Raw genomic sequence first — 23,525 nt, forward strand, 5'->3', positions numbered from 1 at the left:
ATTGTAAAGTGCTTGTAAATTATCTTGGAATGTAAACAGTGATTCTAAGCTCTCTATGAGTATGTTATTTCAATAAGAATTGAGGTACATTTTGGTAATTAAGTGGACAGGAATGCTTACTTTATCTATATTACTGGCAATTCTTAATGTATTATATTTTCTCTTTCATGATTGGTCCCTTTTTTCTTTTTTCTTTTTTTTTTCTTGACAGAGGAGAGGTTATCACTTCATAGTTTATTTCTGGTAGCTACACTGTTGATGCCAAACCAAAATAAATTAATCGTGAATATAATATGTGGCCAGATCTGTCGGCCACATATTATAGCCATGGCCAGCTTCTGAATTACAATTGGTAGATCATTGCAATGTTTTCTTTGCTGTAAAATACAACTCTTAAACCAAATCCTCTCATTTCGTATAGATACAGTTATAGGCTAAGATTTTGAATCTAAGGGTGGATCTTACTTATGTTCAAAATTTCTATTGAAATAAGAGTATTGAAATGAGGGTACTGTAGATGAATTTAATAGCTAATGAATTTGATAAGTGTTAACCATAAAATACACTTGGTGTATGAAATGGAAACTGCTTCCACTTACAACGATAAAGAAATAGAACTGAAATTAGTAAATTTTGTTTCTGATTTGGTTGGGGAAAATAATTTTCTTTTCTGAAATTCGCCAACATAAAACTACAATAAGGTTGAAATCGTGTGGAGAATGTGGTGATATTACAAGATTGAAACAGTTAGAGGGATGTTGCAAGTATCCTTCAAACAAGTACTATGAATGTAGGACATTAGGGGTAAAGTTTAAGTTCAGACATTAAAAGAACTCTTTAAATCAGTGAAGAAATTCATAGTTAAGGTATCTAGACTGCCTTAACTCTGTTGTGTAGTTATGCAGTAATTATGCAATCCTGATAATTTACTCAAGAATATGTGCTTCCACATAGTGATTTTTACAGCTTTTGGTGGTTTTTTTTCCCCATTGCAGAAAAATTGTTTTAATCAAAATAAACAGTTCAGTTTTATAAAACTACAAAGATGTTTGTGTCTTTAATGCTGGCAATTGAGAGACAAGGTTTAAAATGTGGCCATTTGACTCTGTTTAGGTATCAAATGATGTACACACTTGAACTTGGAGACTTAAATGCCCATGATAGAAGCTTTGAAGATACTTTATATGTTAACACTGTGCAAAGCAATGTATTCTGGTTTTAAGAGTTTTCCTTAGGCAAAGACTTTCTATCAGGGAAGCTTGAAAAAACAAATGGACTATTTAGATTTCCCGCTGCAATAACTCCCAAATATCCTTTCCAGATCTTAGTTGTTGGGAAGACTCTTTGTGATAATCTCAGAAACAGAACAGTGTTTAACTGTGAAATAGTTTGATAGTCCATTTACAAAATCTTCATTAACAGGGAGTTTACGTTAGCAAGTGGTATCTCAGAGTTCAACAAAATTCACGTTTGAACAAGAAATTCATAATGAATGTGTGCATTTCTAGCTTGGACCCTTTTTGAGTGATACTCCAGATATGTACACTGCAAACGTATATAGTCTTTCCTTGTGCTGTGCTGAGTGGGGTGCGTGTTACTGCACTTCTATACTCAGACATTTAGCCTTCTTTACAGAAAGAATTTCACAACTTCTTTAGGTTGTGAAATAGTGATTTTTATCTGACGTTATATTCATTTGCCCTCCATTAAATCCATGGACCACGTTTGTCTCTCACCCAACTGCTGCCAAGGTCCTTGAGGCAGGCAGCTCCCGCGGGCCTGGCTACCCCAACAGCGTACGCAGTGTGGTCCTGTACTGAGATGCTTTGGCTCCCTCAAGACACGTGTGTACCCCCTTCACACTGAAGGCTTGCACAGGCAGCTTCAGAGTTTGATCCTCAGTGTAGCTCCACGTGGAGAAGCTGCAAACAATTCTCAGTGGCTGTTTTCCTCCAGGGGACAGATGTAACAGCTGTGTAAGTAAACAGCATATTCAGGTGCTTTTTATTTTTTTTTTATTTATTAATTTTTTCCCCCCCAGAAGCTGAATTTTGTTGAACTCAGTGTTTTGGAAATAGAGATACCAGATTTTTTTTTTTTTTTTTTCCTGGATGAAATGTTGTGATGGGAATTTGCTGTCACTTATACCATTGTAATTATTACATAAACTTGCAGGTGAGGTGCATATGAAGATGCACGTAATAATGAAAGTACATATTTTCTCTTGCATGGTGCTTTTCATCAATAAATCTGAAAGTGCTTAGTTAGGAGTTACAATGTATATAATTTTTCTGTATGTACAGGGAAAGCAACACTAAGAACTGGTTTTCCCACTAGGATAGTGACAGAGTGCAGGATTTTGACTCCTCCTCTGTCCACTGTCTTTTCTGTTGGACTGCATGGTAATTGGTAATGGTCCTCCAAGGACCCATACTGTTACAGTAAATGGGGATAAGCTTTGTTCTTTGTAAAAGTTTAGAGGATATTTTTATCTGGCAGGATTGGTGGAAAAAAGTTTTTAAGTGGTCTCTGTCCAACAACCCTGATGGCTTTTTATCGCCTTATGATGTTGCATTAAATGTACAGTAAATGCATGAGACAAGATGGTGCATTTTTGCTTCTCTGTCTTAGTTTTTCTGTCTTTCCAAGATGTTATCACTGTTCAAGCCAAGTTTCAGAGATCTGAGTGTGTCTATGAGAATATCTGTGTATGTATGTCTATGTATGTATGCCTATGAGTGTGTCTATTTGAGAGTGTCTATGAAAAGCTGTGTGTTGGATTGTATCTAGGAAACCTCTTGTTCAAATGACCCTATAATTAAGTAAATTGTGGAGTATCAGGAGGCACAGCAGGCTAGAATCTGTGTTTATCCATGTTTTCTTCAAAACACTCGAAGAGTCAATCTTTGAATAGAGCGGTTTTGATGATGTTAGTGGTTGCGGAGCTTGCGCAACACTAATACTGGATGAAATAAATGAACAATTGCTTTACTACGTCCAAATCCTCAACACAGTGTAATGCTGGAAGGGAGATTCCTTCTAAGCAAGGTTGACAGGCATCAAACTAAAGCATAAGAAGTGTTAAGTGGTCCGTTCGTCTCGGCGAGCTGTTGTCAGTGGATGAGACTGACTACCTGTGAAGCCGGGTGCTGGTGAAAGCTTCGTTCTGGGGCACGAGTCGGTGAATGTTCTCGTTGACCTTTCTCGCTGTCGCGCTTGCGAACGTGTGACTGTCGCTGAACAGACCCATTTTCAGCACCTTCTCTGATCTTGGCACAGTCGTCTGTGTGTGTATTCCTCGAAGGGTCTTAGCTCCCCAGTCACAGTGGCAGAGCCCTTCATATCCCAATGTCACTCAGGTGCCAACAGCAACAAAGTTACAGTGCACCCACTATGAGGAAAACTGACTCAAACGGTTGTAAATCTAAAGGCAGGCTCATTAACTCGGTGATCATGTGACTGTAAAACACTATTTTCTACTGTGTATGTCAGCATAGCACGTCTCAAGATCTGAGTCAGCCTGCTGATTTTTGATTATGTGCAGGGCCTTTCTTTAAACAGAAGGGTTTCTCAGCCTTCACAAATAAGGAGACCTGGGCTACCTTGTGGTATCTGTGTTGCACCCTGAGGTACCAAGCAAGTACTAGTAAGTCATTTCTGCTGCAACATAATGCAAAAGAGTGAGCTGGAAGGTTTTTTGAAGTAGTTATACTTAACATAGAATTAGGAAAAAAAAAAAAAACCCTCTCATTATTTTGAGTTGTTTATTCCCCAAAAAACACCTCTCTCTCCCATCCAGGAAAAAAAACTCAACTCCAATACAACTGAAGCTTTTCTACATCTCTGAGAATACAAAAATGAAATTAAGTAATTCTGTGTGTGTTAAATGACATAGCAAGAATTACATAAGTGCATGTCAAAATGATTTGTGCAATACTCTGTATGCAGCACAAAATGAAATAAAACAATGTGATTGAACTATTAAACTACTTCATTAAAAGGAAAGACCCCCATTAATAGCTTTTATGTTAGTTTGTATATCTGAGTGACAATATTAAACTGATAATTTGTATTATGTATATGTACTGTTCAGCATAACAAGTACAGAAAACATTGTTTTGACATATACCACTAACACACACATGTGTCTTCCATTGATTTTTCATTTCTTTCTTTTGCTGTTTCAGCACTACTAGGTGTCCAGGCTTCTTCAAACTCACTCTTTCAGTTTTCAAAGACTTAGAACTGAAGTTCTCTAATATTTCAGACGGGGGAATACTTATGGTTTCTTTTATTCATTCTTAGTTGGTAGATGACACTTTTTGAGTTTTTTAAGGCCTTCTTTTTTGCATGACTTAGCAGCATTTGACAACAACAATAACAAAAAATCATTTTCTCTCATCTAGGCAGTGAATCTTAGGATTGTCCGAGTGCTGGGGTGAACCACAGAGAGGCCTTAAATTGTGGGTGACTCTATACTTGTAACAAGCTCTAACTTTGTTAGTATTACCCATGGAAGAAGAGATGAGTGGGAAGGAGGGGAATACCTTTGAATGCAGTGTGTAGGTATGTTCTTAGGAAGTTCTGACTGAAGACTCAGTGGATGTGTTAGTGTCGTATGGACTTTTCCTGACCCTTGTGCCATATGTGACAGTGCCCTTCGGTAAGGGGATGTCTCTCAGAGGTGTAAGACCTGAGGTGTGCAGCAGGCTTTCAGCGTGGACTCGGTTATACTAGCACAGCTGCGCGTGCAGTCTCCCTGTGCTCCTTCGCGAATAGGGGAGAGATGATTGCATTGCTAGAGAGTGCAGCAAGGCCAAAATAGTTTGTCTGTGCTTAACATGCTTTACCAGTAGTACCATACTCTTCTTTGGAAAACATTTGTGGTGTGCATGTAACTGTACTCTATGACTCTCAGTGTAAAACCAGGACTGATGATACATGATTTTTTCAGACAGTAAAACATGTGATCGATTGTACTTTCTAGGATAATTATCCCCTTGAGAGCAGAATTCCTAAAGCAAGAGACCTATTTTCTAGAGTTGCCAGTTTATGGAACTAAAGACTATTCTTTAATCTGCTAGAAGTACTGTCTTCTGTTTTAACTATTTTGTCTGAGTGGCCTTGGGGTAGAGTTTCTGTGTGTTCAAACTTTTTGAAGTTTCTCATTCATATTTCCACATCTTGCTATTCATTAATGAACTTTCTCTCATATATATATTTCTTTCTTTTGCATACCACCCTCTACCTGAAATAAACAGTGCGGTTTAAAGCTTTAAGCAGGCCCTCTCTCTGCACACCAACAAGAAAGAGAACAAAATCCATTTCATTTGTAGTTGTGGGGTGGAAAAAGAAGAAGGGGGACAGTTTAATGTACTTAGCCTTCTAGGTGCCATTTTCTAGTATTTTGATGTATTGACTACAAAATTTACTTACCTTATTATATTTTGCGTAACAGCCTACGGAAACATTTGCATCTGCCAGTTCACATAGCATTTTGTAAACAAATACTAAGGTTTGTGTTTGGAAGCCCCTTTCTGTGGATATAGGGGTTTGTACATGTACGAAGTACTGTAAGATGAGGACTTTTGCCTCTCTAGTTACTGTGAATTGCCAAACAGAGTAGAGATATGAAGGAAATGAGGTGACTGAATGTTTCCAAGACACTTATACTTTCAGGGTCTTTTTGAAGTATGATGTAAAATATATCATTTCAGGTAAGAGAGAAGGTACGTAAAATGTGATCTTGTTGAAAGTGTAGCTGAAGGTATGTTTTAGGAGAGACTAATTTCATGAGAGGCAGTATTCCTGAAGAGAAGTGTTGTTACAGGTGTAGGAGGCAATATGGTGAAGGCACAGAGAGTGGCAGAAGGGTAAATTAAAGAGTCAGCATGAGAATTATTTGTGTCCTTTTAGAATAGCAGTAAAATGCATATGTTTTCATATGATATCCAGATACTGATTAAAAATGCACAGGCACCTTGCATCCAAGCGAGAGGAGAGTTCTTAGTTTGTAAGGTGGTCTTTGCCCTTGGTTTCTGTTGAAGGGAGAATTGGAGTAACAGAAGTACCTTTGGTACCTTTGGACTTGGAGGTTATGAAAAGACAGGCGGTTACTGGAAGAATTTTGATATATGTGGCTGCCTAGAAAGTGCCATCTTTAAATTTATTTAGTCAACTTTTTCATGTTGCAGATTGCTTCACTTGTAAAGTGCATGTGTGTTGTACATGTCATGACTAATTAGGTTCAGAAGGTGCTTCTGATTGCTTTGAGGTGCAAAGTGTTTAGTTACATTTGACTTTTCTTTTAGTTATGCTTTTGAAGAGCTGACAGCCCCAGAAACTGAAATTGGCTATAGAACAGGTAAATAGCAAATTATCTCAGAGTGTCTTTTGATGTGACTTGCCAAAGATTAGCTCAGTTTCTGTCAATGATGTTCTTGATCTAGCTGTGATGGTCTGTTGGGAAACTTGTTCTTAAAAAATTTAATTACATAGTGGCTACCAAATATTTAATAGTTGGTATGAATCATTAGCCATTTGCTTTAAAGTAGCAATTTAATTGTAAAAGGTTATATATTCCAAACTTGTAATTTTTCTGGATATTGCATCTTTTTCTTAGATGTACTGAAGCAACAGGGTTTTTCTTTTTCCTTGTTTTCATAAAGAAATAACTCAATTGTGAAAACGTACAGATTACTTTGGGAGAGGAGGGATTAGAGTTTTTTTTAAAGATGACTTTGTATTGCTGGAGAACTTTGAAAGCAAAAATCAAAAGTAATTTGCTTTCTTTATAGAGTATTTAGAAGCAGCACTTAATCAACAATATGATTTTTCTTGGGCTAGCAAAACTTTCAAATACCTGACTTTTCTTGAAGCCATGTGGGGTTTTTTGAGCATTTGGTGTGTTGTGAGAGAAAGAAGGCTGTTTCACTTCCTGATTTTTTTCTGTTCTGCTGGAGTTTTGGAATAGGAGATAAGATTTGGGAGAGGTTCGGGACTTCGCTGTCTATAGCAGCTTGATAGAGAAATGCAATTGTTTTACTTAGGCAGCAGTGGAAGAATCACTTTCTCTTCTTTCAGATTTAGTCCATACCTAATGGTAAAAGAAGAGGAGAAACTAGATTTGAATTTTCTTTGAGTTTTCTGATGGCTGAGTTGTGGAGTATAAAGAAATACTGACTTTCTTCAGCAGTAATGGATTTTCTGACAGCAGTAAGTAACATAACACCTGATGAAATGAGAATGGCATGTGGGTTTACTCTTCCTATATATGGACAAGCAGTGGCATGCTTAATATTTTGTAAAGAGACATAGATGAAATTAGGGTTTTTGTTTTTCCTTATTTACTGTTTTCCTTGCTAGAAAAATTGGAAGAGTGTACTCATTAGTCATCGTTTTAGCAACACTTTCCTGATACTGTTGTTAATAATAATATTATTGTTATTGTTATAAAAGTTCAGTAATCTTGTTGGTAGGGAGCTAGGCTTGAAACCTATGAAAACATTTTGTTTATAGGACTACTTTTTTTTTTAATGTTTAATAACTTATGCTCCTACTCAAAAAAGCAGGGTTTCTATAAAGAATACCTAATAAAAGTTTTATTTCATAATGTCAGCGAAGAAGAATATTTGCTGTAACTACTTGTACCACTTGGATCAGAAAATGCTCCTTTAAAGATATTAAAATTTCTTAATAAGTCTTAGCGATAGTATCACAGTTGTCGCACAACAGTTCTAAAACATACTGAAAATTATCTTATTCATCACTTGTGTTATAGTAATAGCGAAGTCCCAGCCAAGATGAAGGGCCCCATTGTGGCTGCAGTGTATGGACAAATAGTAGGAGAATGCTAAAGGCAGCAATCTAAACAGACAAGGCAGACAAAGACCATATTATCCCCATTTTAGGGATGGGATACTGAGGCACAGAAAATTCTAATCAGGGTCATACAAGAATGTTGTTGTGGAGCCAGGAGTTAAGCGAGATCTCCTTCAGTCCAGTTGCAGTGCCTTACTCCAGAGTTGCTCTTCTGCAGAACATGTTGCTTCCCAAGCTAGCATGTGAGTGCCAGGCGTGCCTTGCTGAGCATTTAAGAAGAAAACAGCAGTTGAAGAATTAAGGTCTGTTTCATGGCAGTCTGCCAAGAAGAAATAGGAGTGACATTTTTTTTCAGCACTGGACTTTTCTCCTGAGGACTGCTTGACTCCATAGTCAATGTATTAGCGTGCATTGACAAGAAAATGTAAGAAGAAAACCTGCCATCCTTGTGGTATTTCATTGCTAACACTGTAAATGATGGATTTACTAAAATAGAAAGTATTGCAAATTAATTGTTTTTTAAAAAAAAAATTCTGTTTTTTGTGGGTTTTTTTGGTTTTGCTCCTCAGTAAGCCATATTATAGATTTATTCAGGATTTCCTCCCCCTTTCCCCCCCAAAAAAAGAAARAAMAAGAAAAAAAAAAAAGGGAGAGATGCAATGAAAATATAAATAAATATCAGAGAAATTTTTTCTTTTCAAACTGTGTTTCAATACGCTTAATATGCATTACAGCTACAGTTTTAGCAAATGGGGAAAATAAGGAAAAAACACTTCAGTGCTTACAGATCATCTTTACAGTAGGTCAGGGTAGTGCACTGGTTTTGTAGTTTGAAGGAGGGTTATTTATTTACAACAGAAAACATCAAATCTTTACACTAAGCAAGTCCATGTAGAAACCCTGCTGGTCTGATACCCAGCAATAGCATATCTGCATCACTAGCAATACTTATTTGTTAAACTGAGCCCTTAGGATTATTGTGCTGTAATACAGAACACAGATTGTGGCAGGGTGAAGAAGTGAGAAGGTTGGCAATGGTTTATGCTATCAGAAGTAACGTTTCTGGCGAACTAAGATCTAAATAAATTTCTCTGGTCACTCTACCTGTTTCTCAGCTATTCTGATAACCTTGCAATAGCTCATTTTGTCCTTTCAGGTAGTCAGCCAGAAAGTATGTCTAAATTTGACTATGAAAAGTATTTGCAAGTTTTGCTTTGATGTAGAGTAAGGCCTGCATTTTCTATGGAACAGAAATTCTTGTATTTTTGAATGACTATTCCATATTTTTTATCTTACTTTTAAAAAAAGTCTTAACTGGTGTCCTTTTAGAAAGAGAAATATTCTTGTTATGTACATAAAACGGGCTCTTGGAGTGTGTGTTGCTGTTGGTTCCATTGCAGTGGTGCACACCACTCAAATGTGACACTAGGTATTTTTTAACTGTGAATGACAGGTTTTGCCAGCAGATGCTCGAAACTAAAGTCTTCCCCATACAAAGTCAGGCGGAGGTAGTAACAGTTGCAGCTCTCCCTCAACTTCTTCTCAGGACAGCAAGGTAGGACTTGGCGAATGTCCTATTTGTTACTACTTTGCTCAGTTTAAATGAACGCACCCTCAAACCTTTTTTATCTTTCCTTGCAAGTGCTGTGATCTGATCACCAACTCCTGGACTAAACTTTGCTGCTCGTATAAGTCGAGCAACGAAAGAAATCAAACGAGATGCTGACTGAAAAGCTCAGAAAGAGAAGCAAGATCGACCACATTAAAAAAAAAAAAGGGACAAGGAGGATCTAGAACTACCCAGTCATGAGGAGAAGCAGCAGCCTGCAGCTAGCAGTGTTCTTTTCCTGTTAAATCTGCACTCAGGGAGTGAAATTCAGGCAGATCCAGGTCCACTGGTACCAGGATATAACCTGCATTAATACAGACTTTGGTAATAAGCCACAATACCTTGTATATAGGCAGCTTCCCAAGATGATAATTGTTCTCTGTCATCATAAATAGGTATGTTTTGCCATCTGTCAAGCAGAGCTAGCTCCTTCAAATTCTGCAGGTTTCACTTCCAAGGAACTGAAAAGCCTTTTTCCATCCCCCAAACACCATTTGCCTTGTTGGCTGGCTCAGTGCCAGTATTGGCAATGTTGTAAATCACCTGTGTTTGGATGGATGCCAGTATTGCTGTAGAGGTATATTTAGAGAAGACTGTCATCTTCACTTAGAAAAGGGGAAAAAGCCTTATTTTACCATTAGCATCGTTAGCCAGACTCCTAGTGCCAGACTACCAAGGAGAGTTTAATCTGTGATTGGAGTATTTGAATCCTCCATTCAACAAAAGATGTTCTAATTGTCACCAATATTGTTTTTTCACCTTGGCTCTAGACAGCTTAATATATGTAGACTGTCAGGACTCTACTCATTTGTAGTAGTCCAGTAGGCTTTTTAAAACCTGTTAATATCTCAGGTACCAATGAGGGTTGCCCTCTCCACTAATGAAGGACAGCAGTACAAAGATTTTGCCTCGTGACAGTCATCAACTGTTGTAATGCCAGTGGTGAAAGCTGAGAAGAGGTGCCAGATATCTTTTCATAGTTTAAGTACTTCCATAGCTTAGAAATACAAGAAAATTTGAGAAAAATATTAAAAAGGCCTAAAACATTTAAACCTGCTTTTGATATCTCCACATCTTCACCCTGCTTCTTCTGCAGTACCAAGATGTTCTCATTGTTTGTTTGCCTCTTCAGTGTATATGGCATATCCAAAAGCTTAGCCATCTCACGTTGCTAAAGGTCAAACGCCTATTTCAGGAGAGCCATGCATCAATCTGAACTGAGATTTAGTCCTGTCATCCATGAAGGATACTACTTGTACCGACAGGTCACATTTGCAGCAAGATCTCTGCTGATACATGTTCAAGGAAAAATGAATTGTTTTGTTACTATATAGTGGTTCTTCGAGACTCTCTAGTCAAGGTGTATCCTCTGACATTGACTTTGAATTATGATAGAAGTGAAGATTTCCAGCTGTTCTTCCCTTTGTAGCCTGGCTGTGGAAATTTAAGAAATCAGAAGACTAATACAGAGACTAATAACTCTCCTACACACTCTCTCTCCTTTGTGTGCACGTGTGTGGACACACTTGCTCACTTTCAAGGTTTTCTGATAGTGACATACATGAGCATGTACAAATGAATCCACTGTTTCTGCAGGATAAGAAAGTGTCCTGATGAAAGCTTCTTTGCAATGTTTTCCAGCATCATGAATCTGAGAGTAGTTGTGCCATGTGCTCTACAAGTGGAATGTCATCTCTGCTTCTGGATATGGAATACCTAGTCTAGGTCCTTATAAATAATGTATGTTTGATTTTTGGCTGTCATTTAATAATCATGTTGCTGTCCTGATGATCTCCAGACATAAGCAAGGTGAAATTTGTAGCTGAAGGTAGTATGTTTAATCAGACCAACTGTAGCTGGTAGGGGAAAACAGAGACATTTTTGGGCACACATCATCTCCTTAAAGCCAGATCTAACTGTTTAACAGTTGGTCTAATTGAAGATACTGTGTACACTTGCATGACTCTTCTACTTTCCCTTCAAACATATGGAAGTATTTCTTGTATTTTGCTCACCTTGATTTTGAGGCTAGTTATTTAACCAATGGGTGGGAGTTTGGGGGTTTTTTCTTTGTGTTTCTGTCTTTGGACCTTAATACCTAAAGTAAAAGCTACTTTACCACATGATAGGATTTTCTTTCCTTTTTTACTTCCAGATATTGACCTTAAGCAATTTTATAATACAATACTTCGTAAGAAGTTGCTCTTGTTCCTCATATAATATTGGCATATGTGAATTTGGAGGGATCTTAAAATCCAAGCATGTGAGGAGGATGGTCCTTGAGATTATTTCCTTGCAGTGTAATCTAATCATTACAAAAAGTTTAAGAACAGTTAAAATTTTGTAGGCAATGTTTTGACGTTGCTAGAGTTGTTACAATTGTTCAGTGTCCATGCATTACGATTATACTTACTGGTTAAAACTAAATATTATGTAATTGAAATGGGTGATCAGTCCTAGGACTTAACTCTAATTCATCTTTCAGCCACATTTCTGATTCCTTAACACTGGCTTCGTTGCCTGTCGCCTGGCTAAACTGTGTTTTGCCTTTGCCCTTCAGCCTTGTTCCGCTCTCTAAATTCTTCCATGCCGACTTGAGAATGGTCTGTGCAGTGAAAGATCTCTTAGCCCCACCTGGGTCCTTTCCAGGATCATCCTCCTGTCGCTCCAGTCCTGAGCTGTAGAGGTCATTGCAGATATCCTCTAAACTTTATTTTAATAGCATCAATGTTTGCATTCACCCTGTAGTATAAACCCCCAGTATAAAAACTTAGTGTTAATCAAAATCCACATAACCATCCAAACAGACCTGAGCGTGATATGTGACCCTCCCCTAATGTGCTCAGCTTTCCGTAGTATTATTACCTACCCTCTTCAAATCAAAAACCGACAGGGATCTTTAAATGAAGGGCAGGCAGTAAGGTCTCTGTGTTTAGGAATGGAAAGAGAAAAGTTAAACAGTCTGGTTGTATTGTACAAAATAATAGAAAAATTAAATGGTGAAATGGGAACTAGGTTTTAAAGATCAGTTTAGTAATCTGAAGTGTTAGAAACTTGCAAAGAATTATGTAAAATGAGATGATGTACAAATTAATACCTTTGGTTACTGCTATCTTTAATTCCCAACAAAGCATTCAGAGACAAGCAACTTTATTTTTACGAAGCTGCTGTTTGGAGCCAAGTGTGTTCCTTTAATGTTGCACAGTTATGTGTGTGCCAGATTTTACAGTGAACTAGAGGAGGGCTGCTGTTCTGCAGCGGTTTAAACTGCTCGTGGTCCTGTTGGTTGCTGTTGGTCCTCCTGCTGTCCAGTGCCGAGCTACACATTACCTCTCCCTCCCTTACGCTTATAGTAGTGTTCATCTGGTTCTGAAGTGGGATGGTTCAGGGAGTTAAACTGTAGAATACATTTTTTTCCTGGGTGTTTTTTTTTCTTTTTCTTTGCTTTTGTTACCTTTCTCCTGGTTAAGAGTCATATTGAATTTGCCATACCAGTGCCTAACTCTTGTAGAACTGCAGCCAGTCTTACACTTGAAACAGAAAATCGCAAAATAACATTTATGTTGTGTTGTATGGTGTTAAAAAAAAGTCATTCCAGAAGAAATTAAATGCCTTTGCAAACACACAAGAGTTGCTGAGCACTTTATCAGTTTATTATGTGTTGGAGGGTGTACTTTATCAGAGTTGTGTACAGAGAGTGAAATAATGACTCCGTAAGCAGATGAGCTGTCTTCTACCAAATCCATGAGGTATGGGGGTATGTGCTCCCATATGAGCAAATTGTAAGAAATTGAGGGGGGGGTTAGGAGGAAAAACCTGCATTAGCTACTGTATTATCCTCTAGGTATTCTAAGATGTGAAAAAAACTGAGATTTCTTGGCATTATGGGTATGCAGGATATTTTCTAGACATGTGAAACTTGGAATTTCTCTTCCAGTATTCATTAGTCTGGGTGGCACAGGCAATTCTGATTCTGTGTTGCCAAATTCTTTTACACTAGAATTGCGAATAGCCTATGTAAAATTCACAAAAGTCTTCAGAATCCTGCAAGAACAGTTTTTATTATATTTTCCATGTTTGTTTCTTTTCTTTTTGAGGTATAATGCCTTATGCAAAATACTAGTGTCAGTGATGCGTAGCTCATGTTATAATCTCTTCCAAACAGATTGTTATTCCAAAAAGGATGCAGATACTGATCTGTGATATTTGTTTAATCACTAATGAGCAATTATCAGCATTTTTTTTCTTTCGTTATGGGTGTTTGGAAATGGAAGGCACCACTCCCATCTTCAATACAGTTTCACAATGCCTAGTCATTTGATAATGCAGTGCAGTATGAAATCTTCAGTCAATGGGGGTGGTATTTCCTGTATAAACTGTAATTAATGGAAAATTCCCAACATTCTTTTGGATTGCCAGCATCCTCATGATTGCTCTGTGCTGGGAGGCAGCATACCATTCGAAGTCACTGCTCTTGGTTAAAGGTGTCACCACCTGGACTCTTTACTGCACAGACACTGGTCAAGTCTGTTTGCTGGGTTTTTTTCCCTAATCTTTTTTTTTTTTGTCTTGGTCACTGTTGTCTTTCATTTGTTATTGCCATTGTTGAAAAGTCCAATATTTGTTTTCTTCTCACTAATCACTTGCGGTTTTAGCATGCGGAGTCTTTGGTTTCCTATGTTAACACCCAAAGGATATCAGTCAGGACTTATGACAGTTGTGTTTGACACTATGTAATTTCTGTCCTAAATATTGAATTTTAGTTTTTGCTTAATTTTATGGTTACTTCAGCTATGATCTATCTTTTCTTTCATCAGAAGAGAAACCATCTTGAGCATTATTTTGTGGTTCTGACTGAAGTTAGCCCTGATTTGAGAAGGGGCTTGGAGTAAATGACATTCAACTCTTTAAGCTTAAATTATTCTGTGTTTAGTTACAACTGTGACTCTGGCATTTTCAGGGATAAATGCAAGTGATACTGGATAACTAACTACTAAAGCAACTTACCTGTTTTTACTTAAAAGGGAAAACCAAAGGAAAAACATACTTGGAGAATAAAAGTGCTGTTAAATGGAAGGAGTGTGACATTTATTTCTAAGATAAGACTATCCTGTCTATGCAAGTGTGTTTGACTGCTGTCTTAATAATAATACTCTGAAGACACCTTTATATTGTTTCAGTTTCAAGTTTCAATTCACCATTCAAATTACTTAGTTTTTTTTAAAGTAATCTCAAATGTAAAATTACTCTAATGCACTGAAAGATTTTCTGCATTTCATCATTTCTGAGTGATGCAGAGATTTGTCTTTCCTCTGGATCAAAAGGGGAATATTAAGCACATTTCTAGATAGAAATTTTTAAAAATCTTTATGTTCAAGAGCTGAAGATCCAGATGGATTTGTTTCCTGTTCCATTGCAACTACATTCTTTTTAGCTTTTCTTTTAGTCTTAAACAGGTGCGGCTTGAATATTTTGTGTGTGTGTGTGTGTGTGTTCACTAATATTTTTCAGAACAGACTTTAAATGTACATTCAGTGGAGCCATTGATACGTAAAGTGAAATACCATCGTTAAAAATAAAATTTCCCATGCGGTATTTTGAGGTCTTACTGTTCGGCAACCTTAATTCTTTAGTGGAAGAATGTTCTGGATTATTTCTAGCCTGTGTTTTATTATGTAGTTGGATGTAAATGATTATGAATTATATAAAAACAGGGAAGGAGTTTCATATAAGTCATCGGGTTTGATTGTTACTAAAATAATTCCTCTGTGTGTGTTATTGTAGAAGATAAAAAGTCATATCTGACACCTGCATTTTTGTGTTTGTGCCATAGTTTGCAGAAGCAACGTTTTCTTTTGTTTCTCTGAGATCTGTGTTTTTAAATGCATGTTTTACCAAGTTGAAGTCTTCCAAAATTGTGTCGTATGGCAACAGCTGCCTTTTTGTTTGCACATGTTAGTAATATAAAAACTATAAGCAGAAGTTGCATTTGATTTCGGAGCACCATGGTAAAGTATACACACAGTAATATTTGGTTTCAGATTTTAATCTAGGAAAGTCAGGATTCCTACAGACAGCATTCCCTGTTTCTGATTTCCTGTCTTGGATATTTTTCACGTGATATGGGACACTATCACATCCCGTTAGTCAGGTAGTTAATTTGCAAGGCAAGGCTTTTGTTGGTGCGCGGTATCAACAGGCATGACTGGCCAAAAGATTTCATTTTGAGGGGATGGTGATTGCATATGGCAAGGAGTGGAATATGCCTAGATAGCGCTTCCACAAAGCTGGAATATAAGTTACCTGCTCTTTCTTGCCATCAAGAGTCTATTCCAAATCTTCTGAAAGCATCTCCCAGTAAAACGAGGTAACTCATGTTATGGGGGCCATGGACTGCTTTTACTTTTCAGAAAGGGTGGGCAGCTCTTTCCAATCTTATTCTTACAGCTGCCCGTATTTGCAGTTAAGAAGCATGCAGAGCACGGCTTCTGGCGGAGATTATCATGCCCGTCTGGGATGGGAAACGCAGACTTTGGTCACTTTGTTTCCCCTTTATGGGGATCCCAGTGTTGGTAGAAACCAAATACGCTTCCCAGTCCCTCTCCCCCTTCTGTCCTTCCCTGTTCTTTGTGTACTTGAACAATGATTTCAGTGTTATTTGATGGTTGCTCACCTTATTCTGAGATACCTGCTGTCGTCTTCTGTGCTCTTTCCTCCTTATCCCATGGAGAAGTCTTTCCCAACCTACCCTTGAAAAGAGGTATTTTCTTCTCCAAAATTAACCTTTTCTGAAAAGATAATCTTTGTTTTCCAGTAAGCAGGTGGTGAGGTGTGAATGTTCCCTTTAGGTGATGAAGTCTTTTTCAGGGAGGCCACGGACCTTGTTGAAGAACAATCTAGACCTTGTGCGTGCAATCTGATTTTGGCCATTTGACAATGCCAGTGTCCAAAATAACCACTGAGCCCTTGTTACTTTGAGTAGGACATGGTGTATTGGGCAGAGATGGCAGGGCTTTGGTTGCAGGGGGGTCTGTGTGGGAGCTGACCATGAACTGCCCCACACCGGTCCCCAACGCGGGGGAAAAGGATGAAAACAGCGCATCGTGCACCAAAACTGCAACCGCTCAGAGGAGCACGCGGCACCACCACTTGAGCGTATTTAAGAAAGGGCAGTAGCCGCCAGGGCAGGGGACTCGGGAGGGGACGTGTGAGGACCCACGTGAGAGCAGGCATGAGAGGAGGAACGTGAAGACATGTCTGGAGAAACGAGACGGGAGGCAGGTGGCGGCAGAAGGAAAAGAGTAAGAACCAAGGAGGAGCGGCAGAAGGAAACTGCTGGGCACTGACCCCACCTCCTGTGCCAAGGGGCCCCAGTGCACCCCCGGGCGAAAACGAGGGGGCGAGGCTGCCCTCGAGGGGAGACTCAAGCAGAGCTGAGCCTGAGCAAAGGTGTTTCCTGAAGTGTTTGTTTAATTGTTTATGTCTCTGTTTCTGAATACCCAAAAGGGTAATTCAAAGTTTGTTAATTGGTAACAAATTAAGTGAAATTCCCTGAGTTGAGACTGTTTTGCCTGCAGCACGCAGTAGCCTTGAACAGTTCTTATAAAAACCAGAAAATGTGGATAAAAATGCATGTACTTGTTTATGTCTTCTACTTCCCTTTTCATTTCATATTTTCCTTGTTTTCTTCATTGTCAATTCTCCATGATATGGATTGCATTTGTAATATTGTCGTGCCTAGTAAAGCGAGTCCCTGAGTGGAATTTCTGGGGAGACAATATTAATGCTTGGTACGATTTTTAATTAAAAAAAAATTTGTGTACTGTGTAGGTGGTCATAAATTGTGAATTTAATCTCGAAAATTGGTTTGTGCCAATCCTGCTAACATCAGTGGAACTGCTAAGGTGAGTTAAACCTCTTTGAGCTTTTGCCAGACTTGACAAATTTTCCCTTTTACAAATTCTTCTGTAACAAATTTTTAAGGAATCATGTCTGAAAGAGAGTGTTTAGTTAATTTTTTAGCCTCTGTGATTAAATAACCACAATAATTTGCTTATGGTACCTGTTTTATATTTCTGATTTCCAAACTGTTGTCATCAGCCCTTGAGATTTTTGGATTAGTTTAAGTGGACCTGTGACAGGTAACTAATAACATCAGGCTTAATGTCAGAAGACTGGCATTTACCACGGAGATTTGCACCTCTGCTGGATTATTTCTAAGAATCTTCAAATTGAAGAAAACTTCCACAGCGCTGCCTTTCCTAATGTCATGCACTGCATCTCCGCATCGTTTTGGTGCGTGTTTATCATGGTGCTGTTTTGGTATGTTCTCCTATATATCCATTTGGTTTTTTGCCGTCTCAACTTCTGCCATTTCAAAATCATTTAAAAAAGCCCTGAAACCTGCTCTTTCCCCAGTGCTGTGCTGTGCTGTTTGCCACGGTTGTGCAGTGTGGTCACAATAATAGCACCTTTCCTTCACCGCTCTGTCTCCTTCATAGCGTCTGGTGAAAATATAGATGATTCTGTGATCCTGCGAGCTAACCTGATTTCTAATTCTGTCTGTGTCCTTGGATGGATTCCTGCAGTATTAATACCTTATGTGTTTTTATAAGTTACTGTCAGACCTCATAAAACTCAGTGCAACCCAGCCAGACTTCATATGCCTCAGACCTAGGCATATTTTGAAGTCCAGTATAGAGCTGTGAGGGTTAAGTGGACTTGAAGAATTTAGAACAGAAAAAAGATGCAGCTTTTTAAATATCTTTAATGTTTGCGAAGGGCAAAGTCTGTATGTTTTTATAGCAAAATAATTTCTGGACTATTCGAACAATAGAAAAAATTATTCTAAGTTGTTGAGATGTTTTAACCATTTTAACCATTTTTGAAATATTTTATAAATATAATTAATGCATGTTCTTGAGCTGAGAGTTTGTGTCAAATTATATCTTGGAGGAATAATCTTTTCTGTGGAGTTTACAAGGCTGTCAGTGGGAATCTGTGTGTTCCCAATTGGAAACAGATCCTTGGCTAAGAATTGCCAGTGTAAAGTGATTTTTAAGATCACTGGCTTAATCCAGAGGCTAAGGTAGCATAAATTATTTCCAGAATTTAAAAATTACCATATTAAAAGCAAGAGTAAAACTAACAGGCCTGCCCTAGTGCCTGGCTAGGATTTTGTTTGTTTGTTTTACCAGTACCATCAGGGAGGATTTAATCCAAGCATGTGGTTTTGGCTTCATCAGCACTAACACTAACCAAAGCAAGAAATTACAAAAGTTGTTATATCTCACTAATGAAATACTTTAAGTTTACATGGAATTTGTTGATAGCACTCATCTGTTTGTAATGCATTTGAAGACTTGGTTAGTCCAAGACTAATCCTGGTAAGAGGTGATAATTAGTTAATCTTTCAACGGGATTTCATAACCTGGTAAGAGTAGTACCAGAGGAGGCACTTGCTTCTCTGGGGATAGAGCAGATGTTCACTTCTGCTCAGACCGTCATGTACCTAAGGGTCAGCAGTGCTGGTTTCTGCCCAAGGATACTTGAATGAGAATCTTTGGGTCTCCTTGTGATACTGCCTAAACTAGCATGAGAGTGGTTGCCCTGTCCCTGTGCTGGTTTCTCAGGGACTGAAGACACTTGTTGCTTTTTCCTCCGAGCACTGCCACCATAAGGAATGGTGTTATTACTCAGGTGGGATGTCTTATGCAGCGGATACAGGCCAGGGCAGAATTAATAAATAGGGCGAAATAGTAAACAGGACAAAATAATTCAGAATGTTTGTTTTCAGTAATAACTAATGAAATAAATTACCAGTTTCAGTTACCCTTTGAAAACAATGGCTATTTTTAAAGAAAGATGATTTATGTCAAAAACTTACTGGAGAAATAATTAATCATTGATGTGTTTACCAATCATAGCTGCTGTTGTGCATTTCACACTGAGGATCTTTTTGGTTTTGCTCCTGCTTATGTGCCTTGCCTGCTTAAATACTGCCAAGCTGCTATTTCAGTCGGAGTCAGAAGTTGCATTCGCAGGTTCTCTGATAGACTTCTGATGCTGCTAACTAACATTGGAGTGCCATTTTATGATGCCTTTAAATAAAAAGGTCACTGCCCCGTTCTGAGGGGTGGTGTGATCTGTGTGGCTGGTGCTGCATTAGTAACCACCTGTCTGGTGTAGACACCTTCATTTAGCAGCACTGGGTGCGGTAACATGATCTCACACCAGTGAGCAAGAGTGACTTAAGGAGTTACTGCCCTCTAAGCTGAAACGTGGTGAATGAGTATGTCAGCTTGTTCTTAAGTTGTAGCAATGCAAAGTGACACAAGTTAACTCACTTGTAATTTTAAAGCTTTTAAGCCTTCAGTATAATTAAAGCAAACCCATTTTATTCTGTGTTTGTAATGGCTTAAGATTGCATGTGTTGCATTATTGTATCTCAGCTGTGAGGATTAAGTGCCTCTAATCATTTGACTGTACCCATTGATAGATTTCATGAAATTCCTCGTGCTTTCACTGAGAAGTACCTCATTCACCATCTTTGTTTCTTCCCAGAGTCATGACATCTGGGTCAAAACTGGGGTGGCATTCCTGACTGTATTTTAAGCTGTAGTATCCTTGACCTTGGTCAAATAACTAGCTTTTAAGCATGAGACTTTCTCTGATGATCTGTAGTCAAGCTTAGAATATTCTAACATAGAGCATAACTCATGCACCATGTTTTCTAAAATAACCTTTAGCAGAGATGTTAAGAGATGCATTCTTTTATTGTTTCTGCAGTTGGCCAGTGTAGAAATGTTTAGTTCACTTCTCTGCAGTCAGTGTTAAGACAAGGATATTACTGCCTGTATTCTGGCTCAGAATGAGGTGATGTGATTGTATCTTAAGTATAGGGGACCTTGGCACCCAGAAGAGGAAAAAAATTTCTTAACCTAGTAAGAAGCTCTTATGGAGCAATGTGTAAATTTGCTTTGTGTTAATTAATATAGTAGTAGTGGCCCTACAGTATTTTCATTTTTTTTCTTAATATATTCTTTAAAGCATAATTTCTAATTCTTGTATATATTTTTAACTTTCCCACAGATATGCACTTATTTGGCCATTATCCAGCTCATGATGATTTCTATCTTGTAGTGTGCAATATCTGCAATCAGGTAGTCAAGCCACAGGTTTTCCAGTCGCACTGCGGTAAGTGAATGTTTTCTTTCCTGAATTACAGTGCCAAACCAGCGTATGATTCTCAAGAATCATTGCATATGATCATGACAGAGGCATTGCAGATAGACTTTTCTGGTTATCTTGGGTTCTTTCCACAGAAGATATCAGGAATGCCTTCAAATAGGCATGTTTCCTGTAAAAGAAGTTAAAATAATTGTTCTAGAAGTTGGGCTTTTCAAATTGAACAAATTATAATAAGTTAACCTATTACAATAAAGAAATCCTGTTAGATAGTAGCTAGGTTAAAACTATTATGAGGTAACATTGGATTGTCTTTTGTCAAAGCTACACAGTGAGATCTGTGATGCAGGTCTATGTTAACTAGAACTTGGATGTTATGATGGATGGTTTTAAGATGGGATTTACAGATAGGGGTTTATAGGGTTTATTTTTATATTTTTCATAGGGTTTAATTTTTTTAATGAATGATATATTAAGTCAAACTTGTTAACTTTCTCTTGAAAATGTTAATTTGAGAAGCTGCAGAAATATGCAGATATGTATTTCTCAGTACGACAACAGCAAGATGACAATTTTTAGATTTTTTTTTGTAAGTAAAACTTATTTAGTTAGAAAAAGACTTTTTTAATTGATTAACAAACTACTTGTAATATTCCCTGAAAAACTTCATCCCAAGATCCGACTTATTTATTATTTGTCCAGAAGTTTATTTCTGTCTTTTTAAAAGGATTGCAAAATGTGACTGAAGTGGTTAGCTTTGTATGAGTTTTTAATTTTTCTTCTTAAAATTCAGTTTAATTTTGTTAGTTTGTAGGTGATTGCATGATAATGAATGGTAGCTAGTACTGAAGATGGGATTAGTGAAATACATTAAGAAGGTCAAAAATGAATGACCCAGAAAGATTTTACTTGCTTAAATACCACAAATAGACTTCACAAATTCTGTGTCTCTTTCACTCTTCTCGGTAACAGAGCAACTCAGTAAGTGAAAACATAAGTGGAATGAACAGAAAATGTATAAGTTTATTTGCTTTGGAGGAGAGATTACCAAAATATTACTGTGGTTTTGTATGGATGGACTGCTAATGACCAGCCAGAAGCAATTGCAGTCATGTCGAAAGGCAGTTGTACTATTCAACAGTACCTTTGACCTGGATTTAAATAATTGTGAAAAAGTAAATTGCATTTGGTATCCAGTGAATAAGAAAAGATCTGAAAGCATTAATATACTGGGAGAATGGAATATTAATTTAATTATTTGGCAGGAAGAGAATCCAGAGTTTTAATGAGTCATTTTTCTTAAATATTTTTCTCACGCATAGTTTTATATGTGGTTTCTTCCTGCCTAGGTTCAGGTATTTTATGGTTCTTTCAGTGACAGAGAAGCTTCTCTGCATATGGTCATAAGTACAGTGGGTACCATGCACTAAATTGGTGCATTAATAAAAGATGTGCTACTGAACAGAAAAATCGTTATAACACATGTTGCTGAATTCCTGACTAATGACCATTGAAAAATGACTTGCTGTAGCCTTTCATAGTTACGCTTTTTCTGGTCATGGCATGCTTGTTTGGGGAGTAGTAGTATGAAAGTTGGTCCTGTTTTCGTGCAACAGGTATAGAGAACTACTAGAAGTGTTGATTGAAATGCTAGATCAGTGTTTTGATTTCTTTATCTGATAGTCAAGGTTGGTACAGGATTACATAGGCAAAACAGCAACTGAACCTAAAGCTGTGTTTTTAGTTTTAGTTTAGTTACTGAGTTGAGTTGTAGGCTTTGATATGTTGGTCCTAGTGACACATCTCATGCTCACAGGGTTGTGTGTCAGCTAGGAGGGTAGTGAACCTCACTATCAAGCCAAGGTTTATACTGAAAGTAAGGTTTTTCTCCTCACCTTCTGTCCTAGGAGTCATGTTCCTTGTAAGAGCTGAGCAGCCACCACAGTGCAGCTGATCCTGGAGCTCTGCCCCCTCGGGACAGAGGGGAAGGGCAGAACGCGGTGCGGTTCAGAGGTTCTCCCACAGTGTTTTCTTTCTGCAAAACCAGTTTGAAAGGCAGACTTGGTAGAAATGTCTCCTCCTCTCCATTCTTGGGAATCTATTCCAACCACACATGGACCTGCAGAAGGAGTTTTCCTGTGTTGACTCCAAAATGGCTAGAGTGTCTTGGGACCTACACTGGAGGGAGAAGAGTTATCAGCACTCATAGGAGAGCTTGGATCCGCAGTTTTGGCCTGAACATAATATGCATTATATCATATTGTATAAGTATTTCATTAATGGTTCAAATATGGCATCATATGTCACCAATGCTAAGGCAAAAGACTTATATTTTGAAGAAGGCAGAAGAAACTTCTGGCTTCAGCAAGTCATAAAATTGGGAAGCCAAGTTTATCTTTAGGGGCTTCATTTTCAAAACTAGATAGGAAAATTTGGAAGGGAGGGGAAAATGAATGTGAAATCTATCAGCTGTAAAGTTATTGAGATTTAGGTTGTTATATTAAGGGCCTTTGAAATAATGTTTTCTGAAAAATGCTAGGCTACAAAATAAGCGTACTCAAAAAGGTAAAAAATGCGTCATTGAAAGGTAAGCAGCATAAGAGTTTGGGCCTGCAGGCTTATCTATAGAGTAGAAATACAGCACAGGAAAGAAATAATAAGAGTATAAGTAATGACAAGTAATTGTAAGGCAGAAATTAAGATGGCCAAGGGAATTTAAACAGCCAGCTAGACAACAAAAACTTCTTAAGTATGTCACAAACAGGTAGTCTGAAAAAAGGTCGTGAGATTTGTTTATTAGGAGAAACTTAGGGAGGTTGAAACTTTGCAGAGAACTTTTGCATCTGCTGTTATCATGCAGAAGTTTTGAATGAGACTCAATGAGATTTAGTTTTGTTGATAAGAATGT

The 23,525-nt window shown here is 37.9% G+C and overlaps 1 protein-coding gene across 3 annotated transcripts in view; it reads left to right on the plus strand.

The window, feature by feature from the left end:
- Window positions 1-23,525, plus strand: part of ATXN7L1 (ataxin 7 like 1) — a 126,907-nt gene that overhangs the window by 22,827 nt on the left and 80,555 nt on the right. For 2 of the 3 annotated variants that reach the window (XM_026058987.1, XM_026058994.1), the window contains exon 2: window positions 20,522-20,626. The exons of the other annotated variant lie outside the window; for it this stretch is intronic. In XM_026058987.1, the coding sequence (XP_025914772.1) occupies window positions 20,522-20,626 (105 nt within the window). The remainder of the gene's footprint in view (window positions 1-20,521; window positions 20,627-23,525) is intronic. 3 annotated transcript variants of the gene reach the window in all.

This window comes from Apteryx rowi, unplaced genomic scaffold (assembly GCF_003343035.1).
Source record: "Apteryx rowi isolate R43461 unplaced genomic scaffold, aptRow1 scaffold_151, whole genome shotgun sequence".
NCBI classification, from domain to species: domain Eukaryota; kingdom Metazoa; phylum Chordata; class Aves; order Apterygiformes; family Apterygidae; genus Apteryx; species Apteryx rowi.